Source organism: Botryllus schlosseri, chromosome 16 (genome assembly GCF_051294905.1).
Source record: "Botryllus schlosseri isolate E-star chromosome 16, Bs_hap1, whole genome shotgun sequence".
NCBI lineage: Eukaryota > Metazoa > Chordata > Ascidiacea > Stolidobranchia > Styelidae > Botryllus > Botryllus schlosseri.
Genome location: NC_137251.1, coordinates 8,743,221 through 8,755,755, shown reverse-complemented (window position 1 = coordinate 8,755,755; position 12,535 = coordinate 8,743,221). Strand labels below are relative to the sequence as shown.

Genomic DNA, 12,535 nt, shown 5'->3' with positions numbered 1-12,535 from the left:
AGATGACAAACTTCATTTGCTACCGCAAAAACTGCTTATCTGCTAAAATTCAGCCGTGAACTTTAATTTAACCTTTTATCATGACTGTATAGTGTATATATTTTCTTCGTTTCATTCATTGTTTCATTTTGGTAACATCTGTATATAATTTGTAAAAGATATTTCGTTATAATGAAGTGACATGTGTTAGCAAATAAGGAGAAGATCGAGTCGAGCAAAGGTGGATTAAGGCCAGGCAAAATGCCCCGATATTGGGTTCAGAGGTCTCAAACTAGAATGTGCTCACGGGCCAATTTCCTGGTTTGATGGCGTCGCACGCCGCAGCACCAATAACGCTGATCTACAGGATTTTTGCGCCAGGACTTCTTCGGGTCAATTATGCCTAATTTGGGGGCGCTGAATACGAATCTGACGTTATTTTTGCTTTATCACATCACGTTGTTCAGATATTATATATGTTGAATATTTCTACTTTTTCGAGATTTGGGCTATTTCCGGCACTTACTGAAGTGGTAATGTTTCGCAATTACTTCAACATCTACCTGAACAGTATTCTGGATGAAATAATTACATTTGCAATTCGGTTTTTGTAAAGTAGAAAGTAGTTCAGTATAATATTCCACAACTATCAACAGTTAAATTGTCATACGAAACGCGTCCGCTATGTCATCTCATCGATGGGCAAGCAATCACCGAATTGGCCTGAAACTCGCATGGCAGACTTCTCCGTTATTCTCTGCTGTTTCGAAATATATTTCGCTACGCCCCAAACTCCGTTTTCAGTATATTATAACGATATAACCGTCTGCTATGTCATCTCATCGATGGGCAATCAGTCACCAATAATTGGTCTGAAACTCGCATGGCTGAATTCTCCGTTATTCTCTGCTGTTTCGAAATATATTTCGCTACGCCCCAAACTCCGCTTTCAGTATATTATAACGATATAACCGTCTGCTATGTCATCTCATCGATGGGCAATCAGTCGCCCAATTGGCCTTGAACTTGCATGGCTGACTTCTCCGTTATTCTCCACTGCTTCGAAACATCTTCCGATACGCCCCGAACTCCGCTTTCCTTGTATTATATAACCGCCCGATATGTCATCTCATCGATGGGCAATCAGTCGCCCAATTGGCCTTGAACTTGCATGGCTGACTTCTCCGTTATTCTCCACTGCTTCGAAACATCTTCCGATACGCCCCGAACTCCGCTTTCCTTGTATTATATAACCGCCCGCTATGCCATCTCATCGATGGGCAATCAGTCGCCCAACTTGCCTTGAACTCGCATGGCTGACTTCTCCGTTATCCTCCACTGCTTCGAAACATCTTCCGATACGCCCCGAACTCCGCTTTCCTTGTATTATATAACCGCCCGCTATATGTCATCTCATCGATGGGCAATCAGTCGCCTTGAACTCGCATGGCTGACTTCTCCGCTATTCTCCACTGTTTCGAAACATCTTCCGATACGCCCTGATCTCCGCTTTCTATATTATATAACCTTCCGCTATGTCTATTTCGCGGGGCCCCGAACTCCGCTTTCAGTATCCGTCCGCTATGTCATCTCATCGGAGGGCAATCAGTCGCCTTGAACTCGCCTTGTACTCGCATGGCTGACTTCTCCGTTATTCTCCCCTGCTTCGAAACATGTTCCGATACGCCCTGATCTCCGCTTTCTATATTATATAACCGTCCGCTATGTCTATTTCGCGGGGCCCCGAACTCCGCTTTCAGTATCCGTCCGCTATGTCATCTCAACGACGGGCAATCAGTCGCGAAATTGGCCTTGAAATAGCATGGCTGACTTCTCCGTTATTCTCCACTGCTTCGAAACATCTTCCAATGCGCCCCGAACTCCGCTTTCTTTGTACTATATAACCGCCCGCTATGTCATCTCATCGATGGGCAATCAGTCGCCCAATTGGCCTTGAACTTGCATGGCTGACTTCTCCGTTATTCTCCACTGCTTCGAAACATCTTCGGATGCGCCCTGATCTCCGCTTTCTATATTATATGACCGTCCGCTATGTCCATTTCGCGGGGTCCCGAACTCCGCTTTCAGTATCCGTCCGCTATGTCGCGCGTGTCTATAAAGGTTAATGACCTAAAGCTCCGATCTCCGCTAGGTCCGCTGTCTCCGTCTTTTAGGAATCGGCATTTTTGGCTCTCTCCGCCGTCTCCGTTGCTTCCGCGTTTTAGGGTCCGTTCTCCGCTGCCTCCGCTGTCTCCGCTGCCTCCGCTTCTCCGTCTTTTAGGGATGCCCGAACTCACTGCACAATAATAATGAGGCCCTGTGGATATACGCAGTTCACGCAGTTCACGCAGCTCACGCAGTTCACACAGGTATCAACGCAGTTCACGCAGGTAGGTTATCATGTCTTGAGTTTTTTTGTCGCCGATTTTTAAATTCGTTGTATTTGCATTTTGTCAGATGGTTTGCTAGCGTGACCTGAACTAGCATCAAACAGGCGGCCTTGGACGCAGTTCACGCAGCTCACACAGTTCACGCATTTATTATCTGTCTGAAACGAGTTTTAGCTTCCTCTTTGAAAGTAACTCGCAACGAAGCTTGCCAATTAAATTGGTGAACAGCAAAGAAATTATATAGTAGCCAATTATTCCACTACATCAATAATGATATCAACTAATCTAAGAACAGCTGTGCAAACTCCATATTATCTGTCCGAAAATTCGCATCTTTGTGACGTACGTCCAAAGTAGACCATGAGTTGACTATGACGACATTGAGGTGTTATTTCTTTAATTAATGGACATAAGCGATCAACTTGATGTATTTGGGAATAGAGATACGAAATATCCCGTTCTTCACATTCGCTTCCTTTTCGCTCCTTCATCAAGGATCACATATGAACTTTCGCCGATCGGGATCTGCGTTCCAAATGTTGGAAGAAACCAGCACTACCGGTAGCAGTATAGATTTTGCTTCCAAGGCCGCCTGTTCGATGCTAGTCCACGTCGTCAGCTCACTCGAGCACAGTGTCTCCTTCAGCCGCTTCAAACCATCTGGCAAAATGCAAATTCAACGAATTTTAAAATAGGTGACTGATAAACTCAAGATATGATAACGTACCTGCGTGAACTGCGTTGATACCTGCGTGAGCTGCGTGAACTGCGTATATCCACAGGGCCTAATAATGATAAAGCATAATAAAATTTGAAAGTCTATGGTTTTCTACGCATGAGTAACTCATAGCAATATTGAGCAGTAGCTTCACTATAGATAACTAACCTACGGAGGTTAGTTATCTATAGCTTCACCGAATCACCACCACTGAGCTATATAAACATAGTCGTTTACAGCTGCTGTATGACTATGATATAAACACCACGGTATGATTTGAATATTGAAATCCTCTCGTATAGAACCGAAAGGGAAGTACATGATCGTTAATATGTATCAAAAAAACTTCTGTATCAATCACGACGAAACTCCTACAGAGTACATTTATAGAGTAATATATGTGAAGATATCGGGGGGGGGGGTAGTTTTGGAGCCATCCAAGCACGCGGCACGGGTTCGATTCCCGCCGTCGGAGGTTATTCTGTCGCTAATCTTACGGCGACAAAAAAGTCAAGAAAAAAAAAGACCCGAAAGAACGAAAAAGAGGAATGAATAGCTTCTAAAAAAGGACCGACGAAGAAGACTGTGACATCGGGCACTAGTTCAAGATGGATAAGGGGAAAGTAGACTTTTTGTGGACACCGCATTGTGTTTTTTGTACATCGCATTCCATTGTAGGCCTATATTATGTGTGTGTCGTGGGCAGATGAAATATAATCTGTCGATTGATTGATGGACCGTATGTATTTGGCTGATAAGAATATTTTTTGTCTTTTCGACTTCTTCGTATCTTTTGATTGTATCGCAATCCAATAACGTTCTGAAATTATATCAATGTTTATGCTATGCTCCAACTTTCATGATGCCGCCAACATTTTGACAAGTCCGAGATGATTAATAATAATCAGCTCAATTATTTTCATCCGTCCAAAACACACAGCATACAATGCGTTACACAAGAGCAGATAGTATCTCATATTTAGCAGTTACGGTCTATCAAAAAACATCTGACTCTACCTACAGACTGACTGACTGCTATCGTCTTTCGACTGTGTGCCTTTTTAGCGCTGTGTTAGATCGGTTCCTCCTTCATGTGGTTTCACTGGCCTCTTTTGCCGAGACTCTATAAGAGTTGGGCAGTGGCAAAGAAACCAGAATAAACCCCCGCAACTTATTAACGTGCTACAGCCGAGACTCCAACGTATAGATCAACCAACTCCCCCGCTATAACCTGGAGTTAAATTCGTCCTACAGTGAGTTTCAACGTTCTTTTTTTCGTGATAACCTATGCAGCAGTTGCGGCAAACCTCTACATTTCAATGCTACGCTGATAATTGCTTCAACTGATACATCATCAAGATACGATGAGCAACAATTACAACCATAACCGTAAGGTAGCAATTACTGATTACAATAATAAGTAATGGTGATTATTCGATTTGAGACTGTGACCACACTAGGCACGATCAAGATGAGGCTGATGGAAAACATGGTAACATTCCATAATTCTACAATATCTCTACAATACAACACGAGGCTTGGACAAAAGAATTTGATCTTAAGTATAACCAAGCACATAACAGCAGAAATAATAGGCTGATGTAAATAAGAAAGTAGCGCAGGCATCGAAGATACCAGACGTTAGCGCAATTTAGTCAAACTCTCTATGGTCGCGAACAACACTTCTTGTGCGGTTATTACAAGGTAAAAATCAGTAGTATATTCCATTGTCGTTCATATACGCAGAACAGTAACTGTCAGGATCTACAGATGTGTTGCACTACACTCCACTATAATTATATAGCAATGAATTTCAACATCATATCCCAAGGTTGAGTCGTTGGTAGTTTCATAGTTCTTCATGAGCAATTTTCGGATGTTCCTCCTCGAAGGCCCAAAAATAATTTGGCAGACCTTTGACCTCCCTGTCCCGTACAGCAAACGAAGTGAAGGTTGACACGCAATTTCCAATGAAAGCATCGGCCATCGTCATTATCGCCATGTCCACTACCGGGTAGTTGGACGGATACTTAACGAGCTAAAATGAAAAGGAACGTGGAATCGATTTCAGATTGTACCAAAAATATGTACTTTCATGATAAATTCAATAAAAAGTCTCGCCACCACAATTATATGTGGCTTCTGCGTGAATCCCAGGGGTGCACAACGGGTCAAAAAGAGCTGAAGTGTAAAATCATATAATTTTATCAACAATTGTTATATATCTCACTCAAGTTTCAAGAATTGTGACATCGATAACCAGTGAATTCGGCGAATTTGGCATTAACAATGTATTTACTACTATCATTATGAAAGCGAATAAGCGATGCATCAATATTGCATCACTATCGAATATTTTTGGCAGACACTTAGCAGTAGGGCAATTTTTTTTAATGTCAAAAAAAGTCAAAATTAGGTCGAAATTGTTGAGTTAGGTCAAAAATTGCCAGTCAAAATTGTAGACGGCCCATTGTCTGCTCATTGTGAATCATAAACATTCAAATAAAACGAATAGGTTGACATGGTGTTATGCTCAACGTACCGCAATATCCTAACTGAAGCAAGACTGCTGGGTATTGTATGGTTCTTATCTCAAGAAGCGCATTATGAAAACTGTGAAGTAGACACCATTGTCAGAATGAAGCATCACGTTGTGTCACCAGCAGTGTACGCACGCACAACTTCAATGTTGTCAGCTAACAAACAACTGCTACTGTTGAATGTTCCTTCTCGATTCTTGCCAAGCTACTTAGTAAGAACAGACACTTTCTACTCGAGAATGCTGGAAAGTATCTTTCGTTGTACTACAACAGATATCAATTACTTCTGCAATAATACGCCATGTAGGCTAACTACTGGAATTCTTCATAGGGCTAGATTTCGTTAAAAATGTCAATTTTTGGGTCCAAAAAGTTTGTTCAGGCCGAACTACTTCGTAAGAACAGACAGTTCGAACCTAAGTAGTTCAATCCAAACATTACATGGGAAAACACGTAATTTGAATACGTTGGGTCAATATTATGTTTTTGAAGGTCAAAATATGTCAAAAGTTAGATTTTTAGGTCAAACTCTTCCGTTTTTAGATAAAAAAAAATTGCCCCACTTATCAGGTCGTCTCTATTCTCTACTAGTTGCTGACGATCATCCCACAGTCGTTTCGACATCTGCCTATCCTTTTGTTGTGTCGTAGTTTTGTGGTGTTTTGAAATGATGAAAACATTAATAAACTGATACTGAGTGTCAGGACTCGGGTACATTTTAATATGAATGTTACTAAATTGTATATTGAAGTTCTGTACTTCCAAGAGTTTCTTCCAACATTGTAGTAATAAATACGAAAATCATTGCTACACCAAATACGAGAATGAATTGTGATATAAGTCACTTGTTGAATGCGGCACTTACTATGTAAGTATTAATGCGTTCTGGTAAGGTTTCAAGGTTAGGCCAGGATTAGGATTCAAGGCAGTCAAGTACCAAATTCACTGGTAATCGTGACAGCACCGTCAAAGTGTTTATCTGGCATATAATTACTCCCACGCCCCATCAGTTAATATAAAACACGAAACGAATGCAACACAATATTCCACATCGTTTAACAGCTGACAAAATTCGAGAGAAATAAAAACAACAAGGCTGCACCCACCTCAAGTCCGGTATCCCTGAATTCCGCCAGCATCGCGTCTTTGTCGGTGGCGATAAAGACATGCGACACGTTATGGAGCGCGGAAACACGTCTGACTTTCTCAACGATAGAAGTCTTTGTGGGAAGGCACATCTCCTTAGTGAGAGTGTGTTTTTTTCTAGGGTCATACCCGCAGCACTGTGCAGACCCCATAAAGTCATGGTACACGGTCGACCCGCCTACGTGTTCGCACGACCGAACCCAGTCCATTCCATTCCTCAAATGCACGGCGAGGTAGGGTCTTTTCAGAGACTTTTCAATGAAACTTAAAGCGATATCTTGAATTTTGGAAGAAAATTTCACATACTTCTGAAGTCCCCTGTCCTCTTGCTTGATGGGGAAACTTCCGGGGGCACCCATAAACGCAATGACCGGGTGCGCTGACGGAGGATAGCCTTCCACCCATTTCTTAGCATTGTAACCCCACATTTTTCCATAATCAAACACTTCCGATCCGCCAGTAAATTCGATATTAGAATGATCCCAAAATGGCCCGAATGGGTTACCGATTTTTGCGGGACAAGATTTTCCATCGTCGCTTCTTTTAGTAGCCCCATCTGGACAATATACTTTCCTAGATTTCCCATCATCAGGCCAATGAATCGGTGCTAGTTCCTTCATAAATGTCTCCATAGGAATGGCGCGATGGTATTTGTTCAACTCGTCCATATCAAACCATGACGAGTAAGACGTGAAGCTAGTCCCCTCTTCATGGTTGTACGCAACCCAAGGCGGGACGACAATAGTTCTGTTCATCTCTTTAATAAATCGTAGAGCTCCTAGAAATTGTTCGACTTGATTACCGAAACGCCCCATACAAGGGCAATACAGTACGTATCCGTTAGCGTCCCATTCTACATCTGATGACGCGACGACACAGTCTAGTACAAGCAACACTAATACGAAAAACCTTGACATCGTCATCTTTACTTCAATACCAGAATATAGACGGCGCTCAGCACGCATGAGATAGCGACCCCTATGTGCAGTCTCGTTCCAATGACAGCAGCTGTGAATAAGAAGGAAATTAGTAACTTCCATATTGTCGTGTATCGGCGAAGGATGGATTTATAAGCTGCCCTAAAATTGATGTTCATGAATAGTAATTTGTACGTTGAATTCGAATAAGGAAATTGCTATTATTTATGAACTACTTCCAAATTTAACAACAGAACATTCTCAATATTTCCATACACTTGTGTTCATCATTCATTGGCTATTTTAATGAATTGTCAAACACAGTAAGTAGGCTCTGTAGCGTTGAGATGAAATTTCTCAAAGAATATCATTTTATTTTATAACACCGATATCAAGGACTACAAAACATGGACATCAATATATCCAATAAAGCATCTACTACTAGGATTGATCCCAAATCAAATTAATGCATTTATAAAATAAAATGAACAACCATCACGAAAAGCATGTGATCTCGCCGTCTCGGAAAGCAGCTTGGGACAAGTCCTTGTTACCTCTGTCAGACCAAAGTAAGTGACAATTTTTTACAAGCCAAGATCCAGCTTAATGACTAATCTAACAGCCCTACTGAATGGTGCAGTTGGACTGGAAGTTGTGTATGGAATATATCAAAATTAAGAAGTGTAGCAAAATCGTTGATAGCGTTCCAGACAGAGACGGAAAGAAACAATTATTTCTTTAGGAAACAATATTTATATTCATTCACTCAGTAGGTCTATGTTAGGGTTGCCATACGTCCAGAATGCCCGGACATGTCCGGAATTTCACTTTAAAACTGTGTCCGGGTAGAAATTTTAAAATATGCCTAAATGTCTGGAATTTTGAAGGCTTGAAGTAAGCTGAAAATATTTTCGTAAATCAACATAAACAATATTATTTTTAGACAGATTTCAGCTATTTAAAATTTTTCTTCGTGTATATATTGATATTAATATGGGGACACGCACCGCCCTCGCTACAAATGCAATCAAAAATGAATAAAAATGACCCTCATTTACTGAAATAAGTCTAAGTTGTAATTACAATTTTAAGATAAGAGTATGTTACTGAAGTTGGTTAACGCAATTTGGGTGCTTTAGTAAAAGACAGTTTTCTAAACCTGGGGGTGGTTCGCCTTTATTCTGGGAATCGCAAAGATGTTGGACGCTATCAGCTTCCAAAATAGGCCTCGAGTAAGTCTGGGCAAGCTGACCTTTTTTAGTTATCAAAAATCAGCCTATCAATTTTAGAGCTTGACCACGGAACATTTTCAAATTGGAAATGACGTCGCAACCATAAAAAGTTGGAAACCATCGGATGCGCAACCTGCTGGTGCGTTTCATAGTAGGCTACTATGTGGAAGAACCAATATTACTGAGAGAATTCATTCACAAAATTTAACAGCAGATGCATATAGTATAAGCCCCCTAGAAGTTGCATCGATTACCCTATGGTGGTCCAAAGATCAGTGCATTTTTTGCGGAAGGAGGCTCAAAGAATGTTGTTTCTGACCTGGTTAACACACAACCAGATAACTGCACCGACCTAAAAGTATAGCAGCCGTCTGTCAAACACACGAGCGGCGGACCGGACAAGGTCCACCAGACGATTTCATCCGGCCTGTGAAGAAATCTGTCACAGACGCAAGCAATCACCAGAGATCACAATAGAGATGGCCCAATTTAGAACCTATGTTCTACTGATCCACTCCCGTATACAGCCGATAGGCGAAGCTTTGCTAGCGTGACGTCATATTGACTGGCAATGTGTTCATACCTCATTGTGAAACCCGCTAGTGGGCGCTGAAGAGTGTTCAGAATTGGCGCCACAAAAATATGGTAACCCTAGTCTACGTGTTTCTTCAGTCACCCTACTTACAGCAAAACTCACCTTTATAAAATACGCCCCACACCCCTTTCTTCTCACTGAACATCCACTGCTTGAGTCGTGGAATTTTCTTCAAATAAGCGCAGGTGCATATGAGAAGCAGTCCAAACACAATCATGCCATCGAAGGAGTAGACTGCAATATGAAAAAATTGATTCGATTTAGTTTCATCTATGTTGATCGTGCCTGCGCCGTGTTATCATCTTGAATTTCATATGCACTTGATTTGGTTAGGCCAGTTTAGTTCTAGTGCTACTTATAGTAGATTATGTTGGGAGTTGAAATGATAAAATTAATGTGCTGTTTTGACATCTATTGGTCATTTGATAGCGACTGACTTTGATGACAATTTTAAATAAAATCAAAACCAGTACGGCACCACCCCCACCCCTGCAAGGATAAAATAACAGACCCGGCGGAAGATGCATGCATGGGAACAGAATGAAAGGGCAAGAAAGAACACAGATATCGTGAATCTATTATCAATATCACCAGAATGCTGGCCAATAGTACTAATGACATCAGCAGGCTGTAGTGACAGTTGGATACTAACAGGAGAGGTATCGTGTATAATTAATATGATTGTTTGTCTTATTTGTTCATTGCATCGTATATTGTGTGTTGATCGAAATATAATCTTTGTAGGGTTACTGGAGATTATTGTTTGCGTATTGTTAGGCGTATGAGGAAAGGAGGTTGGCACAGTGCACAGTTGGTTAATCCAAAGCTTTCGGAATGAGAGACCCCGTTTCGAGTCCCAGCAGTAGCATGTTTCATATTATTATGTACCGTATCACATCAGAGGTTTATCACTGAAGCAGCCAAAGCAACATCATCAAAGGGTAACCCTAAAAGGAGGGAACGCGGAAACTGCGGAAAACGCGGAAACGGCCCCTAAAACGCGGAAACTGCGGAAAAAGCGGGAAACCTCGATTCCTAAAGCGCTGAAACAAGAGGAAAACGCGGAACGCGGAACAGTCGGTCATTGACCTTTATAGATCACACAGTAGGCACTAAAACGAGGAAACAGCGGAAAAGGCGGAACGCGGGACAGTCGGTCATTGACATTTGTAGATCTCATAGAGAACTCTAAAGTCTAAAACGACGAAACTGCGGGACACCAATTTTAGATTAGGGTTAGGGGAGGTGGGATATTAGGGTTATGGGTTAGGGTTAGCTTAGGATTAGGGTTAGGTTAGGGTTATGATTAGGGTTAGGTTAGGATTAGGGTTAGGGGAGGTGGAATATTATGGTTAGGGGAGGTGGGATATTAGGGTTAGGGGAGGTGGGATATTAGGGTTGGAGAGAGGGGGATGTTAGGGTTGGGGAGAGGGGTGATATTTGGGTTGGAGAAGAGGCTTAGGGACATGATATCCAACCCTAACATCCCCTCTTCCTCAACCCTAATATCACCCTCTCCCTCAACCCTAATATCCCACCTCCCCTAACCCTAATCCTAAGCTAACCCTAATATCCCACCTCCCCTAACCCTAATATCCCACCTCCCCTAACCCTAATATTCCACCTCCCCTAACCTTAATATCCCACCTCACTCAACCCAAATATCCCACCTCCCCTAACCCTAATCCTAAGCTAACCCTAACCCTAATATCCCACCTCCCCTAACCATAACCTAATCCTAAGCTAACCCTAACCCCTAACCCTAATATCCCACCTCCCCTAACCCTAATCTAAAATTGGTGTCCCGCGGTTTCGTCGTTTTAGACTTTAGAGTTCCTCTGTGAGATCTACAAATGTCAATGATCGACTGTCCCGCGTTCCGCCTTTTCCGCTGTTTCCTCGTTTAGTGCCTACTTTGTGATCTATAGAGGTCAATGACCGACTGTTCCGCGTTCCGCGTTTTCCTCTGTTTCAGCGCTTTAGGAATCGAGGTTTCCCGCATTTTCCGCGTTTTAGGGGCCATTTCCGCGAGTTCCGCGTTTTCCGCAGTTTCCGCGTTCCCTCCTTTTAGGGTTACCCATCATCAAACACTGTTTTGAATGGTGGATATTTGATTGAGAGAAACTTGGTCGGTTCGCCATCCTCCTATCTGCTCATTGCATTGTGTCTTGTGCATCGCGTGCTTTGAGCGGATGAGAATAACAAAATTGTGACAACAATAGTTGAGAATAGTTGCTCAATTCTCACAAGTTACACGGCATATGTCAATGGGTTTTTCCAACGATAGTACACCAACTAATTCAAGGCTCAATTATCCATACTTACCATTTGTCATGCTTTCATCGCTGGCAACAGAGTCCCGACGAAATAGAACGAACAAGGTGTCAATCAGGGTTGCCAACTGCTGGTGGTCCAAAAGAGCCAAATTTCTCTCCAAAATGTGCCAAATGGCCCTTCAAGGAGCCAACTATTTTCGATTTCAACAAATATGCTTATAAATTACACCTAATAAAACACGAAAATGATACGTTGTCAACAGCCTGTGCACTTTCACATTAGAGTGGAGTGAAAATACCTTTTTTTAATCGAATAAAGGGGGTTCTTAAATCCCAACAAACGACCTGACACTTCAATAAAAATTGACTTTAGGGAATTGCCCCTATTTTCCAGCCGGCAACCCCCCCATTTCTGCGCACGAAGGGGTAAAATTGCACAACTCGACAACTACTGCTCGTTGAGCCATGATATATAGCTCAAAAGCTGCCAAGATATCATGTTTCTATCTGTCTTAAGAAGAAAGTATTCTTTATTGTGAACACAAAACGAGTTACAGCCAAAAACAGTAAATTATTGAAGCGGGTAAATGGCAGGAGTGACTAAGTTACATGTTAGTGTGATTCACACAAGAACACCTAAATAAACCAATCCCATTATATAAAAGCTCACTGGTAAAAGAGCTGTTACTCCATTTTTTAGAACAGGCACGCGGGCGACTCATCTGGTCCTTACGGGCTACCT

At 42.0% G+C, this 12,535-nt stretch overlaps 3 protein-coding genes and 1 long non-coding RNA gene across 4 annotated transcripts in view; 1 reads left to right on the top strand and 3 right to left on the bottom strand.

The window, feature by feature from the left end:
* The window catches only part of LOC145459513 (thioredoxin-like protein 1), a 67,254-nt gene that overhangs the window by 11,302 nt on the left and 43,417 nt on the right, over nt 1–12,535 (bottom strand). The gene's annotated exons all lie outside the window — the stretch shown is intronic.
* Nucleotides 2,290–12,535, top strand: part of LOC145459518 (uncharacterized) — a 96,186-nt gene continuing 85,940 nt past the window's right edge. Inside the window, exon 1 of the long non-coding RNA XR_013921440.1 lies at nt 2,290–2,348. This is a non-coding gene — a long non-coding RNA (uncharacterized LOC145459518). The remainder of the gene's footprint in view (nt 2,349–12,535) is intronic.
* LOC145458553 (GDP-fucose protein O-fucosyltransferase 1-like) lies at nt 4,478–7,696 on the bottom strand. Its single transcript, XM_080336957.1, has 2 exons — nt 6,734–7,696; nt 4,478–5,125 (listed from the first exon to the last, which is right to left on the bottom strand). The coding sequence occupies exons 1-2, from the start codon at nt 7,694–7,696 to the stop codon at nt 4,937–4,939; spliced, it is 1,152 nt and encodes a 383-aa protein (XP_080193083.1). The 3' UTR covers nt 4,478–4,936.
* On the bottom strand, nt 7,643–11,902 carry LOC145458554 (protein kish-B-like). Its single transcript, XM_080336958.1, has 3 exons — nt 11,843–11,902; nt 9,620–9,751; nt 7,643–7,781 (listed from the first exon to the last, which is right to left on the bottom strand). Exons 1-3 carry the CDS (start codon nt 11,850–11,852, stop codon nt 7,699–7,701), a joined length of 225 nt encoding a protein of 74 aa, XP_080193084.1. The 5' UTR covers nt 11,853–11,902; the 3' UTR covers nt 7,643–7,698.

Excerpts from the sequence above, each read along its gene's own strand:
- LOC145458553 (XM_080336957.1), bottom strand. The coding sequence starts at position 7,696 with ATGACGATGTCAAGGTTTTTCGTATTAGTGTTGCTTGTACTAGACTGT. Across the intron at positions 5,126-6,733 it reads TCAGGGATACCGGACTTGAG|CTCGTTAAGTATCCGTCCAA; the intron begins GTGGGTGCAGCC and ends TTTTCATTTTAG.
- LOC145458554 (XM_080336958.1), bottom strand. Across the intron at positions 7,782-9,619 it reads GTGGGGCGTATTTTATAAAG|CTGCTGTCATTGGAACGAGA; the intron begins GTGAGTTTTGCT and ends TCTTATTCACAG.